This window comes from Phyllostomus hastatus, unplaced genomic scaffold (genome assembly GCF_019186645.2).
Source record: "Phyllostomus hastatus isolate PE091 unplaced genomic scaffold, TTU_PhHast_1.1 phas_scaffold_78, whole genome shotgun sequence".
NCBI classification, from domain to species: Eukaryota; Metazoa; Chordata; class Mammalia; order Chiroptera; family Phyllostomidae; genus Phyllostomus; species Phyllostomus hastatus.
In genome coordinates, this window is record NW_025334041.1 from 47192459 (window position 1) to 47205111 (window position 12653).

General features: G+C 35.8%; 1 protein-coding gene across 7 annotated transcripts in view; it reads right to left on the bottom strand.

The window, feature by feature from the left end:
- Positions 1-12653, bottom strand: part of SRPK2 (SRSF protein kinase 2) — a 243460-nt gene that overhangs the window by 139997 nt on the left and 90810 nt on the right. For 5 of the 7 annotated variants that reach the window (XM_045828329.1, XM_045828332.1, XM_045828331.1 and 2 more), the window contains one exon: positions 6900-6963. The exons of the other annotated variants lie outside the window; for them this stretch is intronic. In XM_045828329.1, the coding sequence (XP_045684285.1) occupies positions 6900-6937 (38 nt within the window). In that variant the 5' untranslated portion in view covers positions 6938-6963. The remainder of the gene's footprint in view (positions 1-6899; positions 6964-12653) is intronic. 7 annotated transcript variants of the gene reach the window in all.

The following is a 12653-nucleotide window of genomic DNA, read 5'->3' on the forward strand; positions in this document are numbered from 1 at the left end:
AGATAAACTAAAAAGCAAGATGTTAAGTAAATTAACAGCAGAGGGTGAAGTACAGCCATGACAACAGCACCAAGGTAATACACTAAATCCTGACATTTGGGAAATACATGGCTATGGTATGATACTACTAGTTTGGCACAGAGACATAAAGTGTTCAAATTTACTTTAATTCCATTGTACATTAAAAGAACGTATGTATATATAAATATATATGTACACTGTACATAAAAATATATGTAATAATGAACTGTGCATTTTTATGACAGAAAACCTAAAATTTGTACCTTTAACACTTTATAACAGTAAAATTAGCCTGTGACTATAATTGACTACATCTGATTTTATATATAGACTATGTATGACTATACATGGCTATAATTTATTAATCTATGCCAATACCATAAAAAGAGATGACTTCCTATACTGTAAAAGTCTTACCACAAAGTTCATAACTTGTAAGTTGCAAATGATTATATAAAATAAAACTATTTTGTGAGAAAAGCACTTCTTTATTTGAGATCCTAAGTTGGGGCTCATAGTAAGTAAACCAGTAAGTGAACCATATGTCATTGATACTCCTCACTGTCAAACAGCAGCTGTGACAAATGCTACAAAGGAGAGGTACATGTTTCTGTAAGGGCTTGTAATAGGCGTAATTTGACCTAGGCAGGGCTTCCTTGTGATGAGAGGGGTGTCAACAGCAAAACAACAGGCAGGAGAGACACGACCAAAGTCAGAGGACTCTGAGACTAGGCTAGAGAGTTCAGATGCTCACTGGCATGGATATGGAGTTTACCTTTATGCCAAGAACAATGGGAAGACAGCCAAAGGGCTTCAAAGCAGAGTGACCTGTGCTCTGAAAGTTTGCTCTGGCCGTAATGTGGCAACCAGCCAAAGAGGAAATCAGAAAACAGGACCAAAAATTAAATTGATAACAAAGAAAATAATTGAGAAACTCCTGCACCTAGACCAAATAATGACCCACAGAAAGGAAACTCAAATAACTCTCCAGTTTTTTTTAAACTGAAATTAAAAGATAACACACTTTTATTTAGAGGCATATGACAGAAAAATTTCAAAGACTATAAACAATACAAAATTTAACACTTGGAACATGTCAAAAATGTCTTAATTTCCTGGTTAGACCTAAGGAGGCCTCCCTCCCGCCAGGGTTTTCAAGTGAAGAAGGCGAGCTCTTGAAGGGGTTCCCAAGGGTGGATGGCTGAGTACCAAGAACTGAGGCTCTGATCACTTACCCACTTCACAACCCAAACATTTTTTCTGTTTTACATGATAGCCTTCTAATAGGTTTAAGTGAAGAAATAGTTATGCTATTGAAACCAAGTCAGAAAATCAGCATTAACACCAGAGGCCTCAAGGACCCAGTTAAGAGATTAGAATCCTTAGTGAGAGAGTAGTGCCTCAGATAACTACTACACCCTGTGGTTCCTGTTTGGGCTAAGCTTCTAATTCTCATCTCCTTCTTGGAAGTCAATACTCAGAAATACTCCCCTATCTGCTTGTAATCCTCCTCAAAAATGTTCCATCTCTGGGTCACATTGGCACACCCACCAGAATGCTAAAAGAGAGACAGGAAAAGAAGAGAGAGAATGGGGTAAGAGAAAGGAAGAGAAAGAATACACAGGAGCGAGTTGACAAGGACCTGGAGCACAGCTGGTCAGAGTGCAGATTCGCACATTCACTTTGGAAAACTGGCAATGTCCACTAAAGCTCAGCAACTGCACTCCTAGAACACACAAATGGACAAATGGACAAATGCATGCATAGGTCCATTAACCAAAATGTTTACAAATGCTCACAGCAGCACGATTTCTAATAGCCACAAACTGCAAACATTCCACATGCTTATCAATAGAAGAATGGATTAAAAAAGTGAGATATATTCATATGGTAAATACAGTAATGAGACTGAGTGAACTACAACCACACACAAAAACATGGATGAATCTCACATAGGTAACAGAGGGAGAAGACAGACCAAGAGGGTATACAGAGAGTTTTTATTTATATATAATGTTCAAAAACAGACACAACTCAAAAGTCATGTAGAAATAATCTCAATCTTTACCTTAATACTAAAACCTGAATTGAATCAAGACTTAAATATTAAAAGCCCCAAACTTCTATAATTAAACCTAGCAGAAAACCTTAGTGACCTTGGGCTTGGCAAAGATTTCTCAGATACACATAAAATATAAACTGCTAAAAGAAAAAAAATCAATAAATTGGATTTCATAATCATCTATATGACCTGTGCACTTTCCCATATATATCTCCAATTAAAAAATTACAAAAAAATAAATAAAAACAAAAGAAGGCATAAGAACGGAGTGAAGGGAAGACAACACAATCAGCCACTGTCATCTCATCTCACCACTCAGGAAAAAATACACACAACCTAAATACATCCATCTACAAACAGAGACACAAAGCCCACAGTGGCAGAGTAGGGGTTGGAAAGGAAAACAGTTCTCAGTGACTGTCTGTCTTGCCCTTTGAGCTGGCATGGCGTGGGGGTGGGGGAGAGGTGGGAGTGTGAGGAGGAGTACAATGGAGGATCTTCTACAAAGTCTGGCTCTCCTCCCATGACTACTTAGTTCACCACAGACACATGGAGAAAATAAAATATACCCTGGCCCTGCATCCTTTTCCACTGAATATCCTTTATTCCCTTCTGTCTTCACCTCCCATTCTTTTTTTTTCCTCCTCCCTTACTCCTTATTCTTTCAGGATTCTTTTTTCTTTCTGAACCACACATCATTATCATATGCCCTTTACTCTTCACTTTAAGAGTCTCCAAAATAAGAAAAGGAATTTAAAACACACGTACAAAATAGCACAGGTTCTTTACCTGTTTCAAATGTCCTTTTACTGGGGGAGGGACAACATACAATCCCTATTACTTCACACCAATCCCATTTATACAGCACTGTTAAAATATAGGCCACAGTGTAAATATTTTTATACTTTCTTCCTCTCACCCTTCTCTTGAAAACAGTAGCTAGCAATTTGCCAATTCAAATATGTGCTAGCTATGTGAGATGAGAATTATCTTGGCTACTATTTCTTCTTTATTCTAGTATAAGGACCCCTTTTAACACCAAAAAAAAGTCAAAAAACAAACACACACAAAAAAATGATCCTTTTAGTTTCTATTCCCTGAGAAAATGCAAACCTCGTAGGCACTGATATTTAGTTAACTTTGGACTGACTGTAAAGTCTATTAATTACAAAAACAGCCATTTACATTTACACTGAACAACAGCAGGTGCGTGCAATGCTTAGTATGAGTGTAGAGTCTCAGCTTCTCCAGCCCCTCAACTAACAAACTGCTCAGCCCTTCCTGGAGTCGGTCTAGATGGGCTGGGATCGTGGCTCTGTGCACTCTGGGATCACCTCTTGTACACTGAGTCATCCAATTTTGTTCATGAGTTAACTCCTGGAGAAGTAGCAATACAGTTTGACAATAATTTTAGTACAGCAAAGTGCTTTCTGTCCATTCAGGATCTTTCTGGGATGATTTGTCTAAGTCCTCCCAGCAGCCATTTCTAATTGCGTCCTCTCTCCTCACTTGAAACTGGTATCTAAAAATATTTTATAGATGATTTCCATCTTTTCAATAGCTGTTATTGTTATTACTACTCCAGTAACTCCTCTTCCCCACAAATTTCCAAATTCCAGGAGTGTTATAGATTGGAAAAGGCAAGAAACAAAAATTTGAAAACCTAGATTTTGCATCAAATATATACTTTTTTTTACATAAAATCCAGTAGATGAGGAAGTAAAACTGTGTCACTCTGTCCTAACATATTGAAGATGAATACATCCTTTCATTCAACAGGCACTCAATTTAAAAAAAATACTAGTAGTAATATTTATTCATAGAATATCTTGAAACAGGTAATATCTACCTCTTACCAGGCAATAACATATAAATCAGGCATCCTTTTCCTAAAATTCCTTCAATAACATTCTTTGTCCTTAATTTTAAAAATACATCAAGTTGACATTTTTATCTCTCTCCAAAATATAAAACACTCAAAAAAGTAATTTTTGTCACCCCATTGGTTTTCATCCTATGAGTCTGCTGTTCTGAAGAGAACAGTACTATACCTCATGCCTCCCTACAAAATGGCATTTGTTGGACCTCCATTCTTTTGTTAAAGGTGAATATGTAATTGCAAGTTTCACTGTAGTATTGAGATCTGTTAGAGAATGTTTTCTAATCTAGCACCCTGCAAAAACCTCCAAAATTCCATTATCACATTGTGAATCATATTTGTATTTTTCAGTGAAAAATAATTGAGTCTAAAAAAAGTTAGGTTTTTTTGTTTCGCTTTTCCCATTTTACAAAATTGTCTAAAAATTTTTTTTTCCAATAAATACTAGGTATCACAAGACTAGAAATTCCCGTGAAGGAATTCAGGTTATATATGAGAGATAAAAAAAATTATTAGTAACAGCACATCACTGTTGTTACAAGTGTCGTTTCTCCACTTGCTTCCCTGAAATACCAAAAGACCATTCTACACAGCAGTGAGCAAAACTAATGGTGGCAAATAACTTGGTTTTTTACAAACAAGTAGCTTTTCCCTTTTTAAAGAAGACTGGGTTTCTTCATCCTTCCTACCAATAAACAGTAATGGAAATAGTGACCATCTGAACTTCCAAGTATCTTTAAGACTCAGGTCATGCCTCAAGCAATTAATTAAAAAAAAAAAAAAAAGAAACCAGTCAAAGACTTTTAAAATTTAGGTAACTAGTGAATAAGGACTTAAAGAATGTGGTGATAATGCTACATGACACTACAAGCTATTAAATTCCTGGCAGGATATAGTGCTACTAGGCCATAAATTTCTTTCTAACTCTAATTCTTGTTTTTCAGATTCTTCCAAACAAATTTAAAAGACAAATGAGTTGACTATTCATCATTGTATGACTTTAAAAACAGGGAGGGGGACTTCTATTTTTACTATATTTATATTAATAAAACAATTTCTATGTTTGCAAAGTGTTAGCTGACCCATAAACCACATTCATCACTAATTAAGTCAGCATATCTTAACTTTCAAATATATGTGTAAGATATATGGAGTATCAAACAAGGCAAGAATAACAAACAAAACAAGCAAGCTCTGGTAACACTGTATATCAAGTTGTTATAAGCATAACAACTGATTTCTAAACTTTAAAATCATGGCCACATGCATCCTCTCTTTTGATCAAAAATAACCACAAGAGCTTAGGTAAAATTAATGATAATAAAAAATAATTAAATAAATGTAATCACCAAAATATTTTAAGACTCTTTCCATAAAAGAATGTATTTTAACCATCAAAAACCTCCCTCATTCCTAATTTCTCAATAATGAGTCTATTCTGTTCAACCCTCAATTTATCAATAGAGAATTCATGCTACTCAAAACAGTCAACATAATTATTGCTGTGATCCCATTAAGAATGCTCTTCCTAGACCATTCACTATTTACACAACCACCCTCTCGCCTTCCCATCACCACCATTTTACTGGCAGAACATTCACAAGGCTAAAGATTATTTTCATCTCAGCAAATAGAATGCTTAAGAACGAATGGCTAGCCACAAACCAGAAGACAGAACTACATAAAAATAAACATTAATGTGCCTAAATTTTTCTTTTTTCAATCTCTAAAGAAAGCAGTAACATCATCCATATCTGTAATGCCCTGAGTTATAGCCAGGAGCCCTTCACCTAATTATACTAATAAATTGATTTAATGTCATCATTTTGTCATCAGATCGTGTTCTCCATACACTAGTGTACTTTAATTAAATCCCTTTAACCATGTTAGGTTCTTCACATGTTTTTCCCAGTGTTTTTCCTACATCATTCCTTACTCCCAAGTCATTTCTCCATCATGTTTTCCTAAATATTAAATCTATGAACAAAAAAGATAACCCTGAAAACTAACTACAGAAAAGATAAATCAACACACCTAAAATACAAAATACCAACATTACATATAAACTATTAGGTTATCAAGAGAAAGATAAGTATCAACTATATGTCCAAGGACCCCAATTTAACACATTATGTAGTATACAAAATTTTGGTAAACAGAAGTGAACACAATAATCACATAGCAAAATAGGCAACTATAGGCTCATTTCTGACCTGAGATAAAAATACCATTAATTCTATTTATTAAGTAAATTGCCATTTTAAGGAACTATCTCCTTACTGGTAAATCATTTGATTGACAGATAAAATAATTGCTTTAAAAATACTTGAGTCATTTTGTCCTTACCTGCAGGCATGAACCATTACTGCATGCAGTGACTGTTCCATTTCCTAGCACAGACTTGAAGAAGCATCATATCTCTTTCAGAATGTGACTAATCTGTGGGTTTGCAATTCCTAAGCTATTTACAAATGACACTCCCTTTCCACATAAGAAAATGTTTATTACAACCAAAAGTCAAGTATTTTTAACCTAGATCTTACAAATAGTGTCGGTAATTTTGTGTAGCAACAATGTCAAAATACAGAGAGAAAAATCTAATACTAGCATTTCCTTTAAAGAAGCAAGAGTTGTTTGTTTTTTAGCCAAGTAAATTATATTTTAAAGCCTTCAACAGCTGTCATACATCAACCAGCAGTCTGCTGTGTTATGGTGTGCATGCTGCAGCTGATTAGGCTTCACTATGTTTTTTTAAAAAATCAATTACCCTTTGTAAAAGCAGAACGGCTTGCCCAAATACACATCTTCAATACAGCACAATGACCAGCATGCAGTACAATACATTATATAGCAAACTTGACAAGAGAAAAATATGTCCTGGTTTGTTTCTTAGCAATGCTACACCATTAATTGTTCATGCAAGAGATGTAGCTGTACCTTTCTGAAGAGGACGACTTCTCAGAGTTAACTGACATCAGCAGCTCAATCTTCTGCTTGATTTCTGGAAAAATCAGAAAATATTCACAACCAAGATTGCCTGCCCTTGCTTTCAAGTCTTATATCAAGAGCTTTTTCTTCTCTAATCCCTTTTGTTCAAAATGAGGCCACAAGATTCGCAGTAGTTCTGTTAGGACTGGGATTCAATGGTGCTATAAAGGGAAAAAGCTCCAGAGGCATCAGGCCTCGCTAAACTATGCACATGACTGTTTATGAAAGCAGGAAGTACCATTTCTTTTAAGCAGAGGGGTGTTTTTTTTTTTTTTAAGGTAGAACTAGCCTGGCTCTACATGAAGATTTTAAATGTAGCAAATTAAAATATAAACAAGAATTGCTAACAACTAGATTCAACATACTAAATAATTTGAGACTCCTGGGTAATAAAGTTACAGGCTGTAATGAACAGATATGCAACCCTTAGTTACTTCTGTTTTGCCAGCCCTGAAAAATATGGCTCAGTGAATCATTTTTGTCACTTAAGAATGAAATAGTAAACCAGAACCCTAATTTATAGATTAAAACTTAATGTTCATTATAATTTCCTGACTATGTTTAATTAAAGATATATTTATTATCTATTCCCTAACTCCTTTCGAGAAAGACTTGTATTTTACACCTTAATTTTCCTCTCCTCCTTCACATACACCACAAGTGAACAGCAACACCCAGTTACCTAGCATATAATCTACTTCTCCTTTTAGGAAAGAACTGATAATGCCACCTCAAACAGCAATGTACGCACCAATTCAACTTAATTAAAAGATAATTGTCTCATACTGATTTGGGAAAACGGTAGTAGACAAAAAGGGAAGAAGAAGTAAAAATAACAGGGAGAGGGGAAAAAAGAAGGAAAATAACTAATGATTAACCTAAAGCACATAATTTTACATAAATAAAACTGGCATGGTCTTATTAGCCATGCTATTTCGCAAGTAAACCTGTTTTCCTTTTTGTAACTGGGTTTTCCTATTCATAATTAAAAGCTCACATACCAAAAATAAAAGTATATTTCAATAGTTTGAGTTTTTTTAAGGGTAAAACAAATTTCAAGTTCTACAAGTCTTGAATAGAATATAAAAGAATATGAGAAAATGTGATGAAAAAAGGAATAAATATTAGTTGCATAAAATACAATGGTCCTGTACATGAATATCTTCTTCATGCTGTTACAAGAAGGATTTTTTCAAGTTGCTTAAGCTTACAACTTCATCCAATGGGCATGATAAAATTGGTATGAATACCCAGAGAACAGAATCTACCACAGGTTAGAGCCAAACCAGCTACCCCCTGGGGAGAGCACATAGCACTGTGGTAAACTGAGATGATGATAATGAAACTTACCTTGAGGATTCTTACATGTATTACAAAGCCTGGCACCTACTACTATAGTGAACACTCAGTAATGCCCCTCTGCCAGATTAAAAAGAGCCCTGTGTTTAAGAGGTCACTCAGGCTCTGCCACCAAGTAGCCTTGGATTTAAAAGCAGGCATGTCCCTCATTTGATTGCCACATGACCTTGAGGAAATTATTCAAACTCTCTAAGCCTCTATCTCAAGGATGTCAAGCTCATTTTCACCAGGGGCCACATCAGCCTCATGGTTGCCTTCAAAGGGCCGAATGTAATTTCAACTCCTTAACAGTTAAGGAGTAGTTACATTTATACAGTCCTAAAATTACATTCGGCCCTTTGAAGGCAACCTCGAGGCTGATGTGGCCCCCAGTGAAAATGAGTTTGACACACCTGCTCTATCTTCTCTTCTATGAAATGGGAATAATGGGCTGGCCAAAAATTTCATTTAGTTTTTTCCGTATGATGGCTCTAGTAGTCACCTAGATTACTGATCTTTAGCTGATGATTAGTGATCTTTACTGATGATTAGTGATCTTTAACTTCAATCAAAACAATTGTTAGATTGTATTGTGATAGCTGTCATATCAATGTGCATTTAAAAAAGAAACATCAAAATTGATGAATTTTTTTGCAGCCATTTTAATATTGAAGATGGAAGAAAATAGGCAACATTTTGGCATAATATGCTTTATTATTTCAAGAAAGGTAAAAATACAACTGAAACACAAAAAACGATTTGTGCCGTGTATGGGGGAGGTCTGGGACTGATTAACCATGTCAAAAATGGTTTGCAAAGTTCTTGGCCAAATAATTCTTTGCTGTAGGGCTGTCTTATGCATTGCAAGACGTTTAGCAGCACCCCTGGCCTCTACACAATAGAAGCCAATAGTGGGATATAGCTGACATACTCAAAATATCCAAATCAATTAAGTTATTGGTGAAAACAAAAATTTGTCTTTTATTTTCTGGGAAAAAAACCATACAGACTTTTTGACCAACCCAGTCATTTCTATGTGAAGAACTGTTATGAATATATAATGAAATAATCCATGAAAGTTGTGTAGTCTCATACTTGGCACATAAACTCGCTCTACCTGCTGTTGGTAGCTAGTGCCTAGCAAAGGACAGTAATCCTAAATAAATATTTTTGAATGGGTTAACGAGGTATAAATACTAGCTTTGTACCATTTTAAATAGCTTTTCCAGAGTTTTAATCCACCCTCTCCCTCTTACTACTGGCCTCAGCAGGTACCTTTTTATCACTAGAGTGTTATATATATGTGGAAATTTACATTTAACCCATGTCTCAGTCTCCCTATGTAGAGAATTTTTCCTAGTTAATCAACCAGCCACTTCAGAAATGAGGTTACACTTGAATCTGTCTTCATTGTGGCAATTTTTCATCCCCAAAAAACAAAAGTTCACACTTCAGTATATCTATATAAAAGTTGTACACTGAACCTGAAAGACCCCCAAGATTAAACTAAACAGCTCTGATGAAGTTTATGCCCATCTTATCATATCAGGAAGGTAAGTTAAAGCTCTAAAGCATCTTATATCTGGTGACTTTGGGATCTCCAGACCAAACAGTTTCAAATAATTCATGAAAAGGTTTCTAACATTTTCTTCAACCCTTCAGATTTGTTTACAACTCCATAAGGACTGAAAGGTTCAAGAATGTTCACAAATACTGTTAATACCATATCCTTGGAGCACTGCATTCCATCTATGCTACCATCTACTCAATACCTTATTAATACCATCCATGGGTCTGATTACTCCCTACAGTCTTGAAGAACTCCAAAAGCCATGTCACTAAGTTAATTCTACCATGATATCTGCCGTAACTTTCAGGGACTTTGATGCTCATGCTGATATGACTTCCTTAGCCTGTTGGCTAAGGACCATGGCCTCCTCCATAATCTCCCCATAGTCTCTTGAACCTCTGATCACTTGAGTCATCTACTCCCATGACCACACTCAGTACACTGCAAATATTTCCCCAAAATCAACGGATTGTTTTTCTATTTCATTCATAGTATTTCGGCCCCTATACTTTATTTCTCTTCATTTAAGTCTACTAATCTTTTCCTTTATGAATTATGTCTTCCTATTAAGCTGACTTTTCCCACACCAAAAATTTTTTCATTGTTATCATATCATCCTCTAATATGCTTTGTAATTTTATTTTGCATGTAAATCTTGGACTTTTCTAGAATTTATTTGGGTCTATGAATTGATGAAGACTTCCAGTATGCTTTTAAAGGTCACATTTTAAAACCTTACACTCTACTTCACCTCCACCAATTCTCAATTATTCTACATGAACCATATGAATTTATAAAGAAAAAATTTAAAGAAGAAAAAAATAAACTGATGGCAATAACATTATCTTCTCCAAAAGATTACTGTCTCTTGAGACCTAACGCTAAATTTCCAAGGACCTAGCAACCCAAGCAGAACATTTCAGCCTTCTTTTAAATCAGTTTCTTAAATGCTCTTTTCTTATATCTCCAATCAATTAAAATCATCACAATTAGTTGGCTTTCTTAATTAAAATAACTGTTAGGTATGTAACATCATACCCTTCTTATTCATCACCCTATACACCAAGAAAGAAAAACTAATTCACGGGGATTTCCCCCAGTAATTCTCTTCTATCCCATATACAGACCTTTATGATACTCTTATTCTCATTATACTCACTTTAAAAGATACTCAAATTCCTTGTAAAGATGAGTAGTTTAACTCTTCAGTTACAGCTTAATGTCTAATATTTCACTTTCCACTCAGTCACATGACTTTGGAGAATCCTGGAACACGGCTATGAGTCCAGACCTGAGCCAATCCCTATGAACCCTGACCAGGAAAAGCAGTTACCAGTAACTACTATCAAAACTAAGTCCAATATGGAAGGTGCTTCCAAGACTCAAGAGAGTCTAAAAGAAACACTGGGCAGCCCTGAATTCACCTAATATTCTAAGAGCAATAACAGCCTAAGACTGACACAGAGATGCCAGAGAGATGACAGGCTCCCATGTCCTTTAGATCACTAAACACCAAGCATGAGCTCACATAGTACCCTTACTTTCATAACATGGAAATTAATAAGATAGTAATTGGGAAAATAGCTCTAACTAAACTTTTAGACTTACATCCTTTTGCCATGAATGTTATTCCAACAGATTTACTAAACTTCCTGTCACCTGTCATATTCATTACATGATTATCCACAAATCTGATTTTTTGGGGTATATATGGAGGACTTTTTATTTATTTACTTATTTATTTATTATTTTATACAGAAGGGAAGGGAGAGGGAGAAAAGGAGAAACACCAATGTGAGAAACATCTATCAGAGATGCCTCTGGTACAAGCCCCCACTGGGGCCCGAACCTGCAACCCAAGAACATGCCCTGACCCGCCCTGACCAGGAATCTAACCTTTTGGTTTATGGGACTACACTCCAACCCAGTGAGCCACACCAGCCAAGGCTAAGAAGGACTTTTTAGAAATTACTGCCTATATATTAACATATTTGGAGGCAGTTCAGGCTACAATAAACAGGTATGTATGTGCTCAGGTTACCTCAAATTATAGGATAATACTGCAAAAATAGAAAAATGCCTAAGAACCAGAATCTTGTTCAGAAGGAAGGGCAGCTCTTTAAACTCAGTTTTTGTTATCAAATGCTCAGAGCAACTGTTACCCACCTTAATGTTTCACTGTTCTGGAACATCAACTGCTCTCTGATCCTAAGTCCTTTTCTCCCATCACCACCAACTGCTTCTCCTCTCTATTTCACTTGTTCAGGTTCTGCTGCCTTAGGGTGCATATGTAGGGCTTTCTCTCTTGGTGTCTCCAATTTAAGTTTAGTAATATTCTTAAGGACTCCCATTTAAATGCAAAACAGGGCCTGCAGACAGTTCTCTGGCTCTGATGGCAATACCTGATACTGCCATCTGAGATCAAGAAGTATAGAGATTCTGGGTCAAATTCAAGAAACTGACACGTAACAGACCCCATAAAGGGTCAGGAGTAAAAGCAAGCTCTCTGAAACATCTACAAACATCAACAACACCCTGAAGATCAGTCTAGCCTAAAAAGGAGTTCTTGTTACTCTAGCATTCAGTATTAAAGTCTTCTCTATTATGCGAACACACAGAAAAGTAAAAATTGTACAAACAAGAATAATTAGTGAACAAAACCCTGTCCTTAATTATCAGCAGGCTCTATCCCCCCTATCAAATGCCTTCTCTGTCAGTCTCTCACTGATGGTCACACAATCCAACAACTCAAACAAAATGCAAATCCAGAGCCAAGTGAAAACAAAAATTCTGCA